The 18,266-nt window shown below is 39.2% G+C and overlaps 2 protein-coding genes and 1 long non-coding RNA gene across 4 annotated transcripts; 1 reads left to right on the top strand and 2 right to left on the bottom strand.

The window, feature by feature from the left end:
- Positions 1–1,058: 1,058 nt before the first annotated feature.
- Positions 1,059–2,393, top strand: LOC147852638 (uncharacterized). The gene is made up of 3 exons (XR_015531299.1): positions 1,059–1,226; positions 1,831–1,985; positions 2,067–2,393. It is a non-coding gene; the product is annotated as an uncharacterized LOC147852638 (long non-coding RNA).
- A 1,608-nt stretch (positions 2,394–4,001) lies between these two features.
- Positions 4,002–6,319, bottom strand: LOC147852637 (uncharacterized). Of its 2 annotated transcripts, none has more exons than XM_087333478.1 (2): positions 5,888–6,319; positions 4,002–5,839 (listed from the first exon to the last, which is right to left on the bottom strand). In XM_087333478.1, exons 1-2 carry the CDS (start codon positions 6,261–6,263, stop codon positions 4,218–4,220), a joined length of 1,998 nt encoding a protein of 665 aa, XP_087189604.1. In that variant the 5' UTR covers positions 6,264–6,319; the 3' UTR covers positions 4,002–4,217. The 2 variants fall into 2 exon arrangements, with proteins under 2 accessions (XP_087189604.1, XP_087189605.1); XM_087333479.1 differs by having other exon boundaries at positions 4,002–5,993; positions 6,168–6,319.
- A 785-nt stretch (positions 6,320–7,104) lies between these two features.
- Positions 7,105–17,784, bottom strand: LOC147852636 (uncharacterized). The gene is made up of 8 exons (XM_087333271.1): positions 17,651–17,784; positions 14,083–17,002; positions 13,922–13,992; positions 13,759–13,809; positions 12,786–12,975; positions 12,493–12,681; positions 12,351–12,406; positions 7,105–10,273 (listed from the first exon to the last, which is right to left on the bottom strand). Exons 2-8 carry the CDS (start codon positions 16,546–16,548, stop codon positions 7,519–7,521), a joined length of 5,778 nt encoding a protein of 1,925 aa, XP_087189397.1. The 5' UTR covers positions 16,549–17,002; positions 17,651–17,784; the 3' UTR covers positions 7,105–7,518.
- Positions 17,785–18,266: the final 482 nt, after the last annotated feature.

The following is an 18,266-nucleotide window of genomic DNA, read 5'->3' as shown; positions in this document are numbered from 1 at the left end:
TAGCTCAACGTCACCATGGTCACTAACCCTCTTCCTGTCCCATATTAAAATGATTCCATGGGTTATGCCCCACCCCATCTTATATATGATTGACCATGAAGTGTACAATATCTTGTCTGATTTTAGTGGCTAGAATGAAGCATGCACTGCTACAAAAGTTGAATAGAATATGGTGTTCATACTGAACAGAGTGCACTCTTGGCCATGATAATGACATTGGTCTAAAGACAAAGTTGGCCACATTCCAAGGGATTATCATAGAACGTTTGAACCTTTCATTCCATTCTGCATTTTGTCTTGTGTAATTGCGTGTCTGGAGCATATAAAAATTCAAAGCTCAAATATGCATTGCAAGATGTAAAGATTAAAATTTGAGGTGACGGCGATTTTCAACATGTGATAAGAAGTATGGATTGGTGTTGATATGGCAACCCGTGTGTATGTCATAGTACGAGATCAATCTTCAACAGGGTATACATGTAGTAATGACATGGAAATGACGAAAAGGAATTGCGTATCTACTTGTGAATGTTTAGTGTTCGAGGGGCCAGTAGCGAATGAGTCTATCTTCATCAACGACATTATCAACTCATTATTGCCTTGCATTTAGAAAAGCCAATCTTCATCGATAGAGAAGGGCAAGGACTTGCATTGGGCAATAAGGCGAAGTTGTCTTGCTCCTTTCCTTTGTATATGTATCAAAATACACGATCATTGTACATCCATTGTGCGAGAACCTAATCTATTTAGAGGCATGCGACAAGAGGATCAACAACACGAGTCATCGTCTCGTCTCGGGCACCTGATCCATCCATCCATCCCATGGGTCTTCTTCAATCGAAGAAAGGACACACACACACACACACACACACACACACACACACACATATATAGAGAGAGGCAAGCCAGGCCAGGTGCCTTAGTGGGTGGGAACATGGAACAAACAAATGTATTTTGCATGTTATGGATTGACCTGACCTGTGGTTTGGATGCTTTTCTGAAGAGCCTATAACAACCTACATAACCTTTTTCCCTAACCTAACCTAACCTAACCTAACGCTAGTAATTCTAAACCTCTTTCTCCATCTAAATGTTTATGTAACATTATTACATGTGGTTACTCCCAAGTTAAATAAAATTATTCATACTCACAAGGCAAGGATTGTGAATGTTGTGCGAGTAGGGCTTTAGACTGACATGATCAATCTCATTAGGGGTTTTCATGCGTATATTACAACTCCCATTATGTCTCTCTCATAAAATATTTGACATATAGCAATCCTCCATTATTGAAAGAGGCTCATTTCTCTATTGTATTGAGTTTTGTTTGAGTCATTTTCAATCATCCAAGCACATGTCAGAGTTATAAAAACACTTGGATTGTGTATATATATTTCTCAAAAAATGTTTAAAATAGACGTGCACAATCAATCTTACATTAGTAGCTATCAAACATAGGATGGCTAGTTCATATGCAATTTTGTCGAAGGAGTTTCATAATAGTGAGATTCGCTGATGAATAAGTAGTTTATTGTAACTGGAAGGTTCAATTTATGTTTTGTGGAGGAAAACCAGATCAAATTTCGGATAGATCCTTTGGTAGCAAATTCATATCCATGCCTGTAGTTTTGGTATGGAATTTTGCATGAATATGTTGTGATCTTGGTTTGACAATGAGCATCTGTCATACATAACTCTATAGTATGGATATGACATTAATTTACGCCATATATATGTGACTAAATATCTATATCTGTATATGCAAAGAGTCACAGATATAGTTTCCTTCTGAAAAAATCAAGCTTTATGATAGTTTTATTTCCAATGCAGGTCCCTTTAAACCAGGGGCTAGAAATGCTCAATATTTTTAAGAGCTATAATGTGAAGACATCCATCCATCTTGGATGATTTCCAATTTTATGAGACACGTCAGAAATTCATGGAAAGAGAAGAAGGCAAGGAAACACACACATATGCAACAACAGGTATATATGAATTCTATTCTCCCATTTGTTTTGCATATTTAGATTTTGGTTAGGTTATTGTATTGAGTTTCTATGTTTAAGGTAACTTATGGAGTGATTAAAGAGGCGGATCGGAGACTTGGTCAAGACAATGGATCAAGAATTGCACATGATGCAGAAGTCACTGATAAGAAATAACAGATACAGAAATCAAAAGATGGGCAGGACATTGTGTAGGACTTTAAGATTAAAATAAACGAAAGGCAACAAACAAATGGAAATTCTAGACAACCACCAACATTATAATTTATTACCACTGGAGAGTTCTCTTGGTTCCAAATGCTCTGAAATGCCCATTATGTGTAAAAACATGAATGTACGTCGATAGGTCGTTTCATAGTACGTGGAAGAAGCAAAACTGCCTTTTAACTATTTTCATTATGTGTTGTACCATATTTTGTTGGATCTCATTAACAAATTAACGAGAACCTGTATACTAAAACAATATAGCCCGTAAAAAATCTGGATAAGGTTCAAAGCACTTTTAAGCTCTTTCAGTTTTAGTGACTAAGGAGTGGTGTTTTCAAAGGAAAAAAGGCTCTATATTTGGAGATCCTCGAAATATTATCAGAGTGATGGGGGCTATAATTCCAACCCATAAAGGCAAAAGATGATAAGGGAAGGCAAAGTTTTGATTGTTAATGCTATTCTTATCAAGCCTACTATGCCAGAAAGAGCTTATTTTAATGCTCTCAGGGCCTACAATTTTGTATGGAGAGAATTTCGTTTTAGAAATGACATTGGTTTTGGAATGGCTTGCATCTGGGTGGAATGGAAATGCTTGTATGTAAAATTTGTCTGCAAAAGTAGGAAGGTTTTGCACATATTGAGTTGCATCTGGGTTTTTAGGGTGCTGCACAAAAGGAACTGCTTCTGCTCTGTCAATGGATCCAAATCTCGTAAGGTGCAAGGTTTTTGAAAATCACTCACTCTTGAATGCATTTGATGTTTTCAGCTAGGTAAACTTCTGTTCACTGTAGTTTTTATCTTGGATTAGGCTAGATATTTTTTAATGTCCATAGAGAGGCCAATGTTGACCCATGGGATGGAGTGTGTAGTGTGCGCTATTCTTACTTTCACAATTTGTGGTTGCAAGTTGGGAAAAGTTTGAAGAACAATTTGTGAGAGCCATAATGAAATTGAATAGGTATGTGAGAAATATGGTGCATACGTTGAAAATGATGATATCTTTAGTGTCCTTTTTGTTTGTTGTTATTTCTGTGTGAGCAGTAATATATTCTTTCAGCTTGGTAAACTTCTATTAACTGTAGTTTTTATCTTGGATTAGATTAAATATTTTTTATCATCCATAGAGAGGCCAATATTGACCCATGAGATGGAGTGCGTAGTGTGAAAGTGCTATTCTTCATTATTTGCTGTTGCAAGTTGAGAAAAGTCCAAAGAACAATATGTGAGAAATATGGTGCACAAGATGAAATGCTGATAACTTCCGTGTCTTTTTTCTTCCCGTTATTTCTGTGTTAGCAATATATTCTTTCACATTTTGGACTATGTTATGCAATGCAACTAAAAAATGTAGAATTTTTTCTCTGCCAGTGATTTGGCATCTAAAACAATTGACTCATATCGTATTGGCAAAGATCACCTCACTTTGATCTGTCCATTGTTATAAAGTTACGATAATTTAATATAATACTGTACAAATTTATTTACAAACTACACGGCTTGGTTTTTATCAATCCACGGCTTTTATTGTTTGACACACGGCTTTATAGATCTTGCTTCTTTTGGACCAGTACATGGGATTGCAGTTCAATTGTAATTGAAACTTAGATTTTAGTATCTGGATGAATAAGTTCCATTGAGCTGTCCTTCAAGTAATTTGTACTGCAGAACATGATTCAATATAGTTGCATATAGAAAAAATCTTGATGTTTAGGATTAGAGCTCTGTACTGTACAGCATAGTCCAATATAGTTGCACATAGAAACAATCTAAACCCTATATATATATATATATATAAAGGTGATGTCCATTTATTTCCAGAGCCTTAGACTCCTATCATTTTCCAAAAGAATGATTGATACATGCGATTTGCATGAACAAAAATAATGATGGTGGTATGTCTACTTTACTGTATGGACGCAACGAATCACATAATGTAGGTAAAGAAATGTTGATGTTCTAAGACTTTGTAGATCCAAGACTCACATGTTTGATATTCACAACCAACTAAAATGATAACTTATGCTTTGATGATGTTCTGACGCTTCTTAGATTTGAAATTCGTCTTTCCAAGTCTTCAATCTGAATATTCCACTCTTGCTTGATAACAATAGGTTTTGCATCTTCCCAATTCTTTATTTCCATTGATGGAGCAACTTGATTGGATTTAAAATCTTCACTAGTTCCTCTAACTGTTCCTTTCCGTTTCTTTTGCTTGAGTTTTGCCTTCTCTATAGCTGCTTGTTGTAGAGCCCATAACACTTCTTGGCCGCGTAGGGAAGGCTTGTCTATTTTCAAACCCTTATTAAATCCAAAAATAGCCTTCTCAAGAGGTATCTCACTTGGTCGGCTCTGAGGAGATGATCTCTCATTTGATTGGCTCTGAAGAGATGCCCTCTCATTTGATTGGATCTGAGGAGATGTTATAACAAGGTTGGATTTGGTCACATTTGCGGAAGAAGAAGATGACAATGAAGAGTTCCCATAGCTTTGTTGTTCCACACGATCATCATCTTCTTCATCTTCATCATCATCTTCAGTTGTAGAGCCATAGCTAGAATACAAAATTTCCCGATTTCTGGTATGATCATTACCTACGTTATTATCATTGAGCACATCAAAGTCTTTATTTTGGGAATTGCTACCTTGAGCACCACCAGGACTATACAGACCTTGACGTTTGCCAATGAAAGACGTAAAACCAGACCTCTTTTTGACATCAGTTTGTAGAATTCCACTATGCTTATCTTTTACAAAACCACTTCTCAAATCACCATCTTCAGTTAATGGAGACGTCTTGGGCTCACTGTTTCTATTATCAGGAATGGCCATTGTGAAGGGTATAAGCTCATTAAGCCTATCAAATCCCTTGTTCGACAATTTACGACCTTGATCACTTTTAGAGTTGTTTGGAACTTTATTTTTTCTCATGGAAGATGTATGTCCATATCTTTTCGCCATATCACGAATAATAGCTTGTGGCATTTTCCTTCCCTTATCCTCAACATAAACCCTCTTAGAACCATCATTTGCAACTAACACCTCATTATCCACATCATCTATGACATCCTCAGGCATATTGAATTGGTATGTATCTTTACCTTTTCTAACTGAGGATATAGTGCCATGTCTTTCAATATGATCGACCATGTCGATTTGTGAATTTTTTTCATTGCTCTTATTCTTGACAAAAGCTTTTCGCCAAACATCATTTGGATTTAAGGTCGAACCCCTTGGACTTGCTATTACTGAAGGTATAAGCTCTTCAAGTACATCAAACCCTTTATTTGATGATCTACGACCTTGATCACCTTTGGATTGAAACAGATCTTTGCCGTCACTAACAGAAGAAGTATATGAACTATGCCTAGTCTCACCAGAACTGAACGAATCCTTACTTTTATCCATAGAGGAAGATGTATAATGGCCATGTCTCTTTGCATCAGAACTGTAAGAATCTTGACCCTTGCTTATAGAAGAAGATTTATATACCCCATGTCTCTTGACATCAGAACTATATGAATCTTTACCTTTCCTCATGGAAGAAACTGTATATTCGCCCGGTTTTTTCACATCAGAACTATATGAACCTTCACCTTTGTATATAGAAGAAGATGTACATAGGCCATGTCTTTTTTCATCAGAACTAAATGCATATTGAATTTTGCTTATAGTAGTAGATGTCTTCAAGTCTCCACTCAAAGAAGACGATCTCTTCACATTTAGAAGAGTCCGAGGAGTTCTTCTCCTCCCAGAGAAAGACGTAACTAAAGACCATTGATTCTGCGGACAAAAAGGGTCTTTGTCTGACACGAACATGTGGTCATCGAGAAACTTTGCAGAAATAAGCGATCCTTGCTTTCTTGTACATATAACAGAGGACCTTGCAGGGCAAAATCTTGTTAATAGTGTTCTATTATTGTTACAAGGGAGCAGCAACGGTCTAGGTCTTCTCACCTTCGATTGGACGATGAAATCCTTGGTTCCTTCTTGTGAGGGAGAGCTATGGAAGGTTGCAGAGATATGGCCGGGAGAAAATTCACGACCCAACATTCCAAAGCGCTGTGTGTGTGAGATTTTCTGCGTGTCTCACAGCATCATAATCTTCTTCTTCTCTTCCACACCACACATTTCGTACACTGAAGTGAATGAGATCAGATCAATGGCTTGCATGTTAATCATGGTAAGAAAAGTAAAAGTTTCTAAACAATGATCATTAGAATTTGGTTGTTTTGTTTTGTTTGGCTGAATAGATTATAATGTGATGATGCTAAATGGTTGTTCCATAACGTTCTAATTTGTGGAAGGGGCTATTTTCTTTGTGAATGAATTATTGTGGTATGGACCCTATCCAATATGAAGAGGAATATTTGGCATGTGGTTGTTTTGTTCTTGTAGGATGTGGCAATATGTTATGCACTAGCCTCTCTTTGGAGCTATATCGTGAAGGATACAAAAAAATAAAGGGAGATAACCCTGGAGTTTTGCCATGTGGTTGTTTTGTTGATGTAGGATGTGGCGAGATGTTATGCACTAGCCTTGCTTTCGAGCTATATTGTGAAGGATACGAAAAAATAAAGGGAGATGAACCAAGAGTTCATAGAGCAAGAGATGTGTGCATGAACATCCAAATCCATGGAGTCGTAGTATGCAATGTTGAGAGCTATTAGTTATTGACAAGTTTGAATCATTGTCTCGTGCTTATCCTTACAATAGTTTGAGGAGCATGAGCATTAGACCCCTTGTCCATCATTATATGTGAAAGAGATTTTGATATGGACACATTGTTTAAACAACATAATCATAAACCAAGGTTAACCACCTTTGTCGTGGCTAGGTGGAATGCTTCCTTTTCTTATACACATTCTTAGAAAACTCTATGGAAGTTAATGCATTTTCTACGAAACAAAAAATTGAATTTGTTTTTCAAACAATACATGTAAAAAGTAGCCTTAATAGCCAATACCTACAATTTAGGTGTAGACAACCTTTTGGAATCTGGTAGGCTAAATTAATGAACGCATTCACCTTGGTAGTGGGGCTATGCCCATGGATCAACAGGATCCATATCAAAATACTCCCATCTTCTAATGGTGAATAACACATTCACCAAGAAGTAATACTCATACATAATAAATACATAAGCAAGCAATTCATGCCACTACTCTCACCATTAATGATGGTGATATATCAACTGATATCCACTTGTAAGGATACAAATGATCATGAAATCTACAAGCCTCTAGCGAGTCTACATAATGTACAACATAATTTGCATGGTAGTATACAAATATTTCAATGGAAGGAATCAAGGTGACCAATCACTTGCATAATAATTATTCGGAAGACCGACCCAAAACTTGAAAGCCTCAACAGCTCTTCTTGGATCGGACGTTCGATCTCGTCGAGATTGTGATGTATACTTGCTAGTGTACAACTTGGAATGAAGCTCAACAAACATTCTCTTATACTTGATGCGGTCCGCAGGGATCTTGTGTTTCTCCATACAAGCCAAGATCTCCAATGCCTTGAGAAAGAGTCCTTCTCTCACACAAATATCAACCAATCCATCAAGAAGCCCTGCATCAGGTTCAATCTTCACCATTTTTTCATCACTGCTTGACTCTAGACGTTCTTTTATCTCGTTCCAGAGTACTAGGGCCTCTCCTGCCTTCTTACCGACTGAAAATGCCTTCACAAGGCTACCATAAGTAGCTATGGTTGGGACAAATCCACACTCTTTCATCCTCCTAAAGCTTTCCTTAGCACCTCCTACATTCCCTGACTTGCTATAACATTCGATCAAAGTGTTCCAGGCTATTGTATCCACTTTGATTCTTGGATCTTGCTCCATTTCCTCAAACACTTTCGCACCCAATTGAGGTTGGTTATTATTACCAAAAGCTTTGATAAGCATAGTGTAGCTCACCCTCGAGGGGGCGATACCAGCATTCCTCATTTCCGTGAACAATGCTAGTGCTGAGACACTATCATCAATGCAAATATAACCGTCGATAAGAGTATTATAGGACACAACATCTGGTTGAATCAAAGCTTTCTTCATATCCTCGAGTAAGAGGCGTCCTTTTGGGATTTGTCGGGCCTTGGAGTATCCTTTCAAGAGCACATTGTAAGTGACAACATTGGCTGGTACATTTTGAGCAGACATTTGGAGCAAAATATCCCGAGCTTCATCCAGCAATCCAAGGTCTACAAACGCTGATATGGCTGTGGTATAGCTAACTTCATTTGGTCGAATATTGATGTCTTCTTGACTTTGCATCACGTTAAGTATTTGCATCACATCCTTTAGCCTGCCCTTCTGCATATACCCCTTCATGAGGATAGTATACATCCGAGTATCAGGCTTGAAGCCAAATTTTTGTCGTGGTTTCACATTAGATTCTACATTCCTCATGGATGACATGCTTCTAGAAGATTGAATAGTTCCTGAGCTTCTATTTTCCATAGGAGTTTTCCTTTGGCGAGTTCTTGAGCCTCCAGTTTCCAAAGTGATTTTCCTTACATCAGTTCCTTCATATCTAGAGCTTGTAGTTTTCGTAGGAGCTTCATTTATAACATTTGTAGCCATGGGAGCTTCTTCATCTAAAGCATATTCGATTATGGCAGCGTCTTCATCCATAGCATTAGATTCATCCATGACATCTTCAGCCATGGGAGCTTCTCCACTTTCAGTGCATTCCCTCATTCTTGCAATCAGAATGCTACCAATGTCATCTTCTTCTCTCAGAGCTTGGACTATCAAAACTGCTGTCTGGAGGTCATCTAAACCAACAAATGCCGCCACAAGAGAATGCATGGTAGAGAAACATGGTTTAACACCTGCTTCTTCCATTTGATCAAAGATTGTGCAGAGCTTCTCTCTGTTATTAGCCATAGCGTAAAGCTTGATCAGGATGTTGAAAGTAAGCACATCAGGTTTCAGATCAAACTTGGCCAGATCGCCGAATATCTGATGGGCTTTTTCTACAAGGTTTGCGTTAGCACAGGCATTTAAAGCTGCGTTAAATGCACCTGTATCAGGTCTCATGGAGCAGGTCAAAGAATCCATGGAAAGTTTCTTCGAGCTTCCATCAGAACTCTGAGCTTCTACTAGAGAGCAAATATCATCAAAGATGCGCAAAGCGAGAGGAGCATCTTCTTTGTTCTTCCCAAGCTTACTCACTACCGCACTCCATGCTTTCACATGAGGAGAAAGACCAAGCTTAAGCATCAGTCTGAGTACAGACGCAGAATAATGAGCTGCCCCTGCTTTAGCTGTCGCCATAGCCAGAAGACCTAAACAGTTACAGTCTAGAAGATCCACCACGCCTCTTCTTTGCAGAGAAGCTACAATTTTCTGAGCTCTAGTGAGACTGGAAGGAGTTCCTGCGTAAGAAAGCTGAGAGACTAACCTGCTCAAACAAACAGAATATTCGATCCCAATAGTCTGTTTCACCTTCTTCTGTAGTGAAGTTTTTCTCATCAGAAGTTCGTAAATCCGCCAAGCCTCTTCTGTTCTTCTTTCTTGAAGCGCTGTGAGCATTGTTTGTTGTGCAGAGATAAGGTCTTCATCTTCCTCCTCCTCCTTATGTTTAGTTCTTGTTTCAGCTGTATCGTACGATGGCAAATCAGAAGGATCTAAAACAGAAGAATCCATTGAGTTTTCGTTGCTTCGTAATTTTGTTATTTCAGATGTATCCAGTGATTGCGAAGTTTTAGGATCGAGAATGGAAGAGTTTATTGAGGTTGGCGATGGCGATGATCTGATGATCAGGCGTGAGCGTGAGGTCATGGATGTGTGGAAAGGAAAGCGAGAAGGAAGAGGTGGCGATGGCGATTGGTGTGAAGAAAACAAAAAGCAGAAACAGCACGGTTTCTGCAGAGCTCCATATTGCATCGTCATCACTTCTTGTTCTTGGCCCTGATGTTCTGTCAGAGAACAGAAGTTTCCTAGACTTTCACCGTTTCTGCCATTTGTCTTTCTTCTGTTTGGTTTGATAATTCCAGGCACAAGACACTTCCTCTTACAAATTTCCTGCGAAGAGATGTTCTGCCATTCTCTTTAAACCTGTTTTCCAAACTCTTCTTGTTCTTGTTCTTGTTCTTATTCTTGTATCAGCGAGCAGAAGCTTCCTCTGTCACCAATTCTGACACCACTGACTCTTCTTCAGCGCCTGTTGATTCTGTCAGAGAAGAGAAGCTTCTGCTTTCACCGTTTCTCTGTGACGTGATAGATACTTCGCCATCTCCATTTCCTCTTCTTCTTCACCTTCTTTTATAGCTTGGTCCTGTTGATTACTGTCAGAGATCAGAAGCTTCCAAGCCTTTCACAATTTCTCAAAGAGGAAATGCTCCGCAAAATCGCTGTCGATTTTGTCAGAGAGAGAACCCCTGGTTTTTCAAAATTCCCAGACTGTGCAGAGATGTTCCACCACAGACATGGTTTCCTTAGTTCCTTCGTTCTTTCAGTGAAGAGATTTGGCTTCCCAGTCTTGCAGTCTATACCACTCTGCGGAGGCGAAGCTCAGCCATAGCCATCTCTCCTTCCTTCATCCTCTTCTTGTCAGAGAAGAGAATTGCTCTCCGATCGTTCTGAGTGAGTGAGTGTGTGTGTGTCGCCATAGCCGTGGAGCTCGCTCTCAGACATGTACGACATTCGGCCACGTCGAACCTCTTCTCTCTCTCCTCAGCAGTATTATTGTGATTACAGATAACTACCGACAAATATGTAAGAAAATGGGCCATAGCCCCCCCCCCCCCCCTTCCAACGAAATATCTACAAAATTTGTTCTCATGTTTGTTTCCATATTGTCGACACATCACGGCCATATGGCCGACACATCCCAATGGGCCTCCTCTGGCTCCCATTGATTCATTGATAGATAATCCTTCTTAATCCCTGTAGCAGACCGATCGCAATCGATCCATGGGCCCATGGATTAACTTATAGATAATCCTTTTACTGCATGCAAGAGACTAATTGCGATCCATCCATGGCGCACATCCTCGCGTCCATGGGCTAATCGATAGATAATCCTTTTACTGCATGCAGGAAACCGATTGCGGGATTGATCCATGGCATGGATCCTCACCCCATCACAAGGATCAAACTTGGGTTCTCTCAAATTCATGGCTTTGATGCTATATAGTGTACATACACCGCCTAACCAACAAGAGAGACATAGATAGATAGACAAACACATATATGTTTTACGCCCATCGAAGACCATTTGCAATCTAAGAGACGGGCCTGCCTAGCTGCGCATGCCAAAGGATCCAACCAACTCAGGTTCTCCCAAATTTGTGACTCCCAACACCTCCAATCATATTGGGCATCCCTTTTTGCCTTGAGTTGCTTCTCAAAAATAGGTTAGATCCATGCTATGCTATGCGTTTAATATGTCATGTTCATATAGTGGGAAGGTTACACTTGTGTAAAGTTTCTTTTCATATACAATTTGTGATCCAAAATTTGCATTGAATCAAGTCTTGGAGTTTCCTTTCGGGTCTGAGTCACTTAAAACATAGACCCATTGCACGCATTTAATATCCCACCATTGTCATAAAGTCATAGCCATTTAAAAGTCCCTTAATATTTGTGGTCCAGATTTCGTAATTCAAATTGAGTAATTGCTGACTTTGATTTGATTCAAGTTCCTTCAAATCTAGAATAAACTCTGTGCATTAACACATCAAGTTCCCTCTAAAATCACAACAGCTCAAAATTTCAGATCATGTATTTCACTTATAATTGTGGTTCGAATTTTGCATCATATCAAGTCCTTTTTCATCAATTTGCTTTGAGTTGCTTAAACACTTACAGCCATACAATGCATTTATTACACCAAATCCAGGTAAAAATAAAATCCTTTCAAATTCAAACCCCTAACTATTTTTTTGGAATCGAAATCTGAATATCAGTGATTTGACACAATATCAAATCAAGTCATCGTTGAGATAGCTTTTAAAATAACTCAGGTCCAACTTTGCTGCAAGTTAATTTGAAACCTAAAAAGCAAATTTTGAACAGAGGATATATCTTGGAAAATCCACGACCTAGCACACTCTGAAGTGGCAAAAACATCATCAGAACAAACAGACGAAACTGAAACCCTAATCTAATAAATGAGATATTACCCTCCCAAGTTCATCATGCATTCACCTTTAAGATCAGAACAGCATGATGCATTCATCTTTAAAGATACAAAATGGTTATCATCTTGCATCATTACAAAGGGCATTAGTTAACCTCATTTCACAGGCACAAATAATTCTTCACATCACTATTGTTGATGGCAAATTTTTTTCCAAAGGTGATCATTGATTCTAGCTTGTAGAACTTCAAACAAGCAAGGCTTTTTACATTATAGCATGAAGGATAAAAGAGAAATGAACCCATCCCAGGCATCATGCAAGGATGCTGATAGGCCCAATTGATTCTAGCTTGTAGAACTTCAAACAAGCAAGGCTTTTTACATTATAGCATGAAGGATAAAAGAGAAATGAATCCATCCCACGCATCATGCAAGGATGCTGATAGGCTCAATTGGTTAGCAAAAAAGAAAGAATTACATTACGGGTCGATCTTGTCTCTACAGCATTTGTTAGAAGAATAGGGAAAGTTTCATATCTAACCATGCTTATCACCGCAATGGCAAAAAATAGAACAAACAAAATATGCCTTTTGGGCAGTGATGACGGACCACAAGTGGTTAGCAAAGCTAATACTCGCTTGGTCACTTTCAAAGAACCCAAGTTGTGACTATTGTACATAACATAAGAGTACAAAAACCAAAGCAAAGTGCTGTGTCTCAAGTAGCTCTGGCCTCGTTGTAGATGAGCAATTTAACGTTGTTCCAACTATTATATCAGTATATATTCTCCTTGTGCTCTTTTCCATTCGAAAAGTTTTGCTTAGGAGTTCTCTGTAAACAAGGAGCAAGTATGTCAGTGGCAAGTATCATTTAGGAGCTCTGTAAATACAAAACAAACGTTAGCTGATTAAAAGGTTTCTCTTTAACAGTAACTACCCAGCATAGGAGGTAGGTTTCCATAGTAACTAGTATCATTTCGTGAGGTTTTTTTGTTGAACTTTTCTTTTTGTTATAGAAGGGCCAAAAATAAGGTCAAAAATGGTTAAAAAGAACAAGAGAAGGAAAAGAAGAGCCGGGAGCCAAGGATTTGTGATAGTAAATATCACAGCACACCCAACGAATCTTAGCAGGGTCCCTTGGTTCTGCGATGTTCTAGATGTTAAGAAGATAAGTTCCTTGAGTTTGGTAGTAAAGTCTCTTCCAGGGCTGGTGTTAGATTTCATTATTTTGCTCATCAGAGAACTCGTTCATTTAAGTAAGCTCGCCCTCTAACTCATTTCCTAGTGGAATCGCGCACGGACAATCTCGAGTTTCCGGTATGATCTTAAGTGGAGAAAAAGGCTAGTAGTTTCACTCTTAGCAAAAGGGCAAAAATATAATATTTTCTTGGTATTTCTTCAACTACGGATAACTTTAAATGACTTCTATTCAAATAAGGAGAAAAAGCTGACCAAAAGTCTGGGAAAGACAAGAGGCTTTCCCCACCAAGCCCACTAAAGAAACTATATAGCCAGCACATAAACAAGTGAAGAATAACTTACCAAAGTGATCGGAAGTCCATTTCCAGAGGCTATATTTCAAAGACTACAATGATCTATCATCTGGAAAATCTCTCATTTGTACACGGTATTAAATGAATTAAATATCACCCAAAATTCATCGGGTTCTTCTCCTTCTCTTACAACCTGCTCATGACAGAATAAAGTCAAAATGGGAAAAGAATATACTGTCATACAAGCTCAGAAAATGCCATTAGATAGGTAAAACAAAATTACCTCGATCGCAACATTAAATGGAAGTTCAACGATATGAAGAAAATCCTGGCCTATTTTGGACCATTCTACCTCTTCTTCATCACAAGGTTTCTGATGCTTTCCAACCCATACATAGATCTTCATTCCTGGGTCACTGACCAAAAAACATTTTGTGGCATCCAAGACAAACACAGCTTCTGAATCCAGATCATCAATATCATACATTTCAATCTGTTCGAATCCTGGCCAGCTGTACAATGGTGCTTGTCTGCATTCTTGAGGAGTTCTTTCAACAATGCATTGCGAGCAACCTAATGCAGAACTATTACCAATATCAGAGTTATTTTCACAAAGACCATTTCTTGAATCCAACTCCTTGGAACAAGAGGATGTTGAAGGTTGAAGTTTTCTATTATCCATTTGACCTTGTTCCATTTCACCAACTGAATCAGATTTATTGCTGGAATCATCACAAGCATTGTATTTCCCTTGAGTGATAAGTGGTGGCAATTTTAGCTTTCTTGATGTACCTCTCGGTGCCAGAGGAGGATCCTCATCCAAACTTGGTAATACAAGGGTTGGCGGAATGCTACCTCTCCTAGAAGCTAAGGATGATACTGAAGCTAAACGTGATACTGAACTTTTTCTAATGCTTTCAACAGAAGGATTTCTAGGTGTAGTCACTGATGAACTCCTAAAAAATGGGGGAAAATCTTCAGAAGTTCTCACCTGACGTGACAGCTGAGAATTGCTTTGCTGAGTATCAAGAGTAAGATCCTCAGATAAGGTAGGAGATTCACTGAAAGGAGACTCGCAGCTAGAATGTGCAGAAAATGGAGAAAGGTGAGGTGATGAAGAACCCATAGATGTATCAGGAGATGAAACACTGGTAATTACAATACCATTAGAAGGTATACCCTTAGCTTTTCCTAATAAATCTCCACATAAAAACTTTCTCCTCAGTAAACTCCATCCATCTTCTGTTATGGGAATGTGTGCTGGAGTATTAGGGAAATCTATACAAGTAAAGGGTACTGGTGGAATTACACCGCCTAACCTTGCTGTATGATATAGATCGTATTCTTTGTCATTAGACGAGACTTTCCTAGTCCCCAGTCGTCTAATTCTTTCAAGTTCAAATTTATTTTTGTGTTTGTCTTCTAAACAATCAGATTCCCAGGCACCCACTTCATCCTGATCCTCTTTCAGATTATGCTCATCCTTCCCTTTTAAACTCTCCCAAAATTCTGGGTCTTCATGACCTTCAGCAAAAACCTTGACCGAAACATGTGTACTCTCATATCTGACTATTTGACCTGCTGATGCAATGGCTGCTTGGGCCATCTTATGGTCACAACAATGACCAATCCACACAACAATTGCATGAATACTATGTATAACAAATGCACCCCTTGAATCAAGTGATCCAACTCCTGGGTTATTCACTAATTTAGGTACAAGATGCAGCGGATCATAAGCGGAATGAGGTACAAGTTTGTAGAATCTTGGCATTACATTGGGACTCAAAGGTATCGCATGAACTCTCTTCTGGCATTGTAACAATTGGCATGCAAAACCCATGTTTGGATTAGTTATTCCTCTCGCTGCTTTAACATCTTGAAATGCATCTTCAAAGCTTCTCCGCTCTCTCCACATCAAATAGGCAATCACCAATGAAGTTGAACGCGATACACCCTGACAACAGTGAACAAAAACCCGCCCATCTCGTTCTCTTACGTCCTCAAAATAGTCAAAAACGTCATAGAGTAAGCTCGTGATATCTTCACATGGACTGTCTTGCAGCCACAAAGTTTTATACACTAGTTCATGCTTGAAATACTCGGGACAAACAAATCCCACACAATTAAGAACATGCGTAATTCCATTGGCTCGAAGAATTTCTCTATCTCGAGCAACCGCATCACTACCAAGATAAATGTGATAATCAGCAACTCGAGAGCATTGCTTGTCAAAGTGTGCAAATTTCTCCCGTTTCAGTTGTATTTCCGTGGGTTCTACATTATTACGCTGAATCGATGCCAGATCAAGCTTGATATCAAAACCATTCTTCATCCTTCTGCGTCCGGGCGTAATTGGAGTGGCACATTCACCACTATAGCCTAATTCTGAGCTCGGCCATTCATCGAGGTTTTTCTTCTCTATGGATAAAGACTGAAGTTGTGGTAAAGGTAACCTTAGTCGTGTTATCCGAGTCTTTTCTTGTGAACATGATGTACTCGCCAGTTCTAATGGTAAATTTGGTCGTGTCAGCTGACTTCTTTCATGTGAGCATGCTATATTTGTCACTCCGCAACCATCACTGCAGGATGAGCAGCTTTCTCCTATTTGCACTTGGTAAGGAAATGCATGTAATTTTGGGCTCAGTGTGGATGAAGAAGAATTCCATGTAGCAGATCGCCAATATGTTTTGCGAACATTAGGGAACTTGCATTCCGAGGTAGCAGAATCAAGCTCTCCCCCCACCATGTTTCTGCTAGGTAAGCTCAATGGGTTTCAACTTCCTCCTATAGTAGAAGAAGCAAACCTCAAATTTCACAGTTTCGCACAAAGCTGTGAAATGTTAAACTAAACCATCATCTATGCTCGACTGAAAGCCTCCTCTAAAACCTGATGCCTCAAGAGAGACAACCGACTATTATCCGCTTAGGAAAGGGAAAAAAAAACAAATCCCAATCTCCAATTTCAAACAACTTTTGGCTATGCAAACTTTCAAAAATCTTTGAAACTGATGATTTATGAGAGACAATGTAGAACATACTACAATCCACTTTAGGTAGAAAAAATCAAGTCTCGAGAACCTTTCATTCACAGATTTCAAGAAAACTTTGCTATGCAAACCAAAACCATGCCTCTGTTATGCCATGAAAAACCTCTGAAACCGATGATTGAAGAGAGACAATAGCACAGCCTCCAACCTTGCCTGAGGTAGAAAAATCAAGTTTCAGTGATAGTTTCGTAACAAAAATTTATGTTTTGCAAATTAAACCATTGTCTATGTTGAGGAGAAAGAAAGTTTTTCGAAACTGATGCTTGATGAGAGACGAGAAAATGTGCTACAATCCTCCATTAACGTTTTACGTTCACAGTTTTTTTGGTAACTAAACCATTCTCAACGGTTCATTTCTTTACGGGTTTTACAGAGAGATGAAGCTTTAGAAAGTTCTGCTTCAAGTGAAACTATGGCACAAGGCTGTGGAAAGCCAGAGTACAGGTCAGTTTGTTTGCAGTTCTGAGATAGAAGTAATGATTTGTAAATTAGACTATGCCTCTGAAAGTCTTTGAGTGGTTGCCTCAAGAGAGAAAGAGAGAGTATGAGAGAGAGAAGCGGTGCCTTTCCTTCAGACTTTTCCAACCAGATTGTGGTTTGGAAGCATTGTCGAGCCTTTTAATCACGACGGAAGAAAACTTCTTTCTTCCAGATAAAAGGTATCGCAAGGATATAAAGTTCAGAAAAGGCCGGTGTGAGAGGCGTTCTTGCTCACAGATGAACAGAAAAGCAGCGCTATATGTACAGAAATTGGGAATATTTCCCTCCATGAGAGGGAAGGAAGCAAAAATAAAAGCTTACCTGGAGATCCACCTGTCCGGGAATCGGAAGCAGACTAGCGATGCCCTGAGAGAAGGAGTGGTACTGTGAAGTGGTGGTGGTGATGATGATGATGATGATAACGACGACGATGAAGAAGAAGAAGATGATGATGATGATGACAGTAAAGAAGACGTCGATGATGATTCGAAGGCGATCAGGGGGGGGGGGGGGGGGGGGCGAGCAGAGTAGTCTTCTTCCAGAGAAAGAAAGCCTGGATATAAGGAACCAGAAGAAGGCGAAGGGGGGAGGGGTCTCAAAGAAACTGTGTGCAAACGGCCATGGTTCCTCTGAGAGAGAGAGAGAGAGAGAGAGAGAGAGAGAGAGTGTGTGTGTGTGTGTGTGTGTGTGTGTGTGTGTGTGTGTGTGTGTGTCGTTCTCTCTCTGCGCGTGTTTGCAGAGCGGAGGGAAGGAAGAGGAAAAGGGGAGAGAAGAAGAGGAGAGTCTTGTCTCTCTCTCTCTCTCTCTCTCTCTCTCTCTCTCTCTCTCTCTCGTTTTTATGTATGTATGTATGTTTCTGGGCTTCTTTCTCTCTCTCTCTCTCTCTTCTTCTTCTGCTTCTTCTTCATCGTTTTGTTATATGTATATATATATACAT

The sequence above is a fragment of the Azolla caroliniana genome, unplaced genomic scaffold, assembly GCF_043228905.1.
Source record: "Azolla caroliniana isolate FFs.n. ecotype wild unplaced genomic scaffold, voAzoCaro1.0.p SCAF_17, whole genome shotgun sequence".
Classification (NCBI taxonomy): domain Eukaryota; kingdom Viridiplantae; phylum Streptophyta; class Polypodiopsida; order Salviniales; family Salviniaceae; genus Azolla; species Azolla caroliniana.
This window is presented reverse-complemented; position numbering and strand designations above follow the sequence as displayed.

Bases quoted from the DNA above. Each gene is read 5' to 3' on its own strand.
- LOC147852637 (XM_087333478.1), bottom strand. From the start codon at position 6,263: ATGTTGGGTCGTGAATTTTCTCCCGGCCATATCTCTGCAACCTTCCAT. The intron at 5,840-5,887 runs CTACTATAAGCA...ATGAAAAAAGAC, and splicing joins TGGAGACTTGAAGACATCTA to ATGGCCTATGTACATCTTCT.
- LOC147852636 (XM_087333271.1), bottom strand. From the start codon at position 16,548: ATGGTGGGGGGAGAGCTTGATTCTGCTACCTCGGAATGCAAGTTCCCT. The intron at 13,993-14,082 runs GTAATTTTGTTT...TGTCATGAGCAG, and splicing joins CATTTAATGTTGCGATCGAG to GTTGTAAGAGAAGGAGAAGA. The intron at 12,976-13,758 runs GTCAGCTTTTTC...TATGTACAATAG, and splicing joins TTGTCTTTCCCAGACTTTTG to TCACAACTTGGGTTCTTTGA.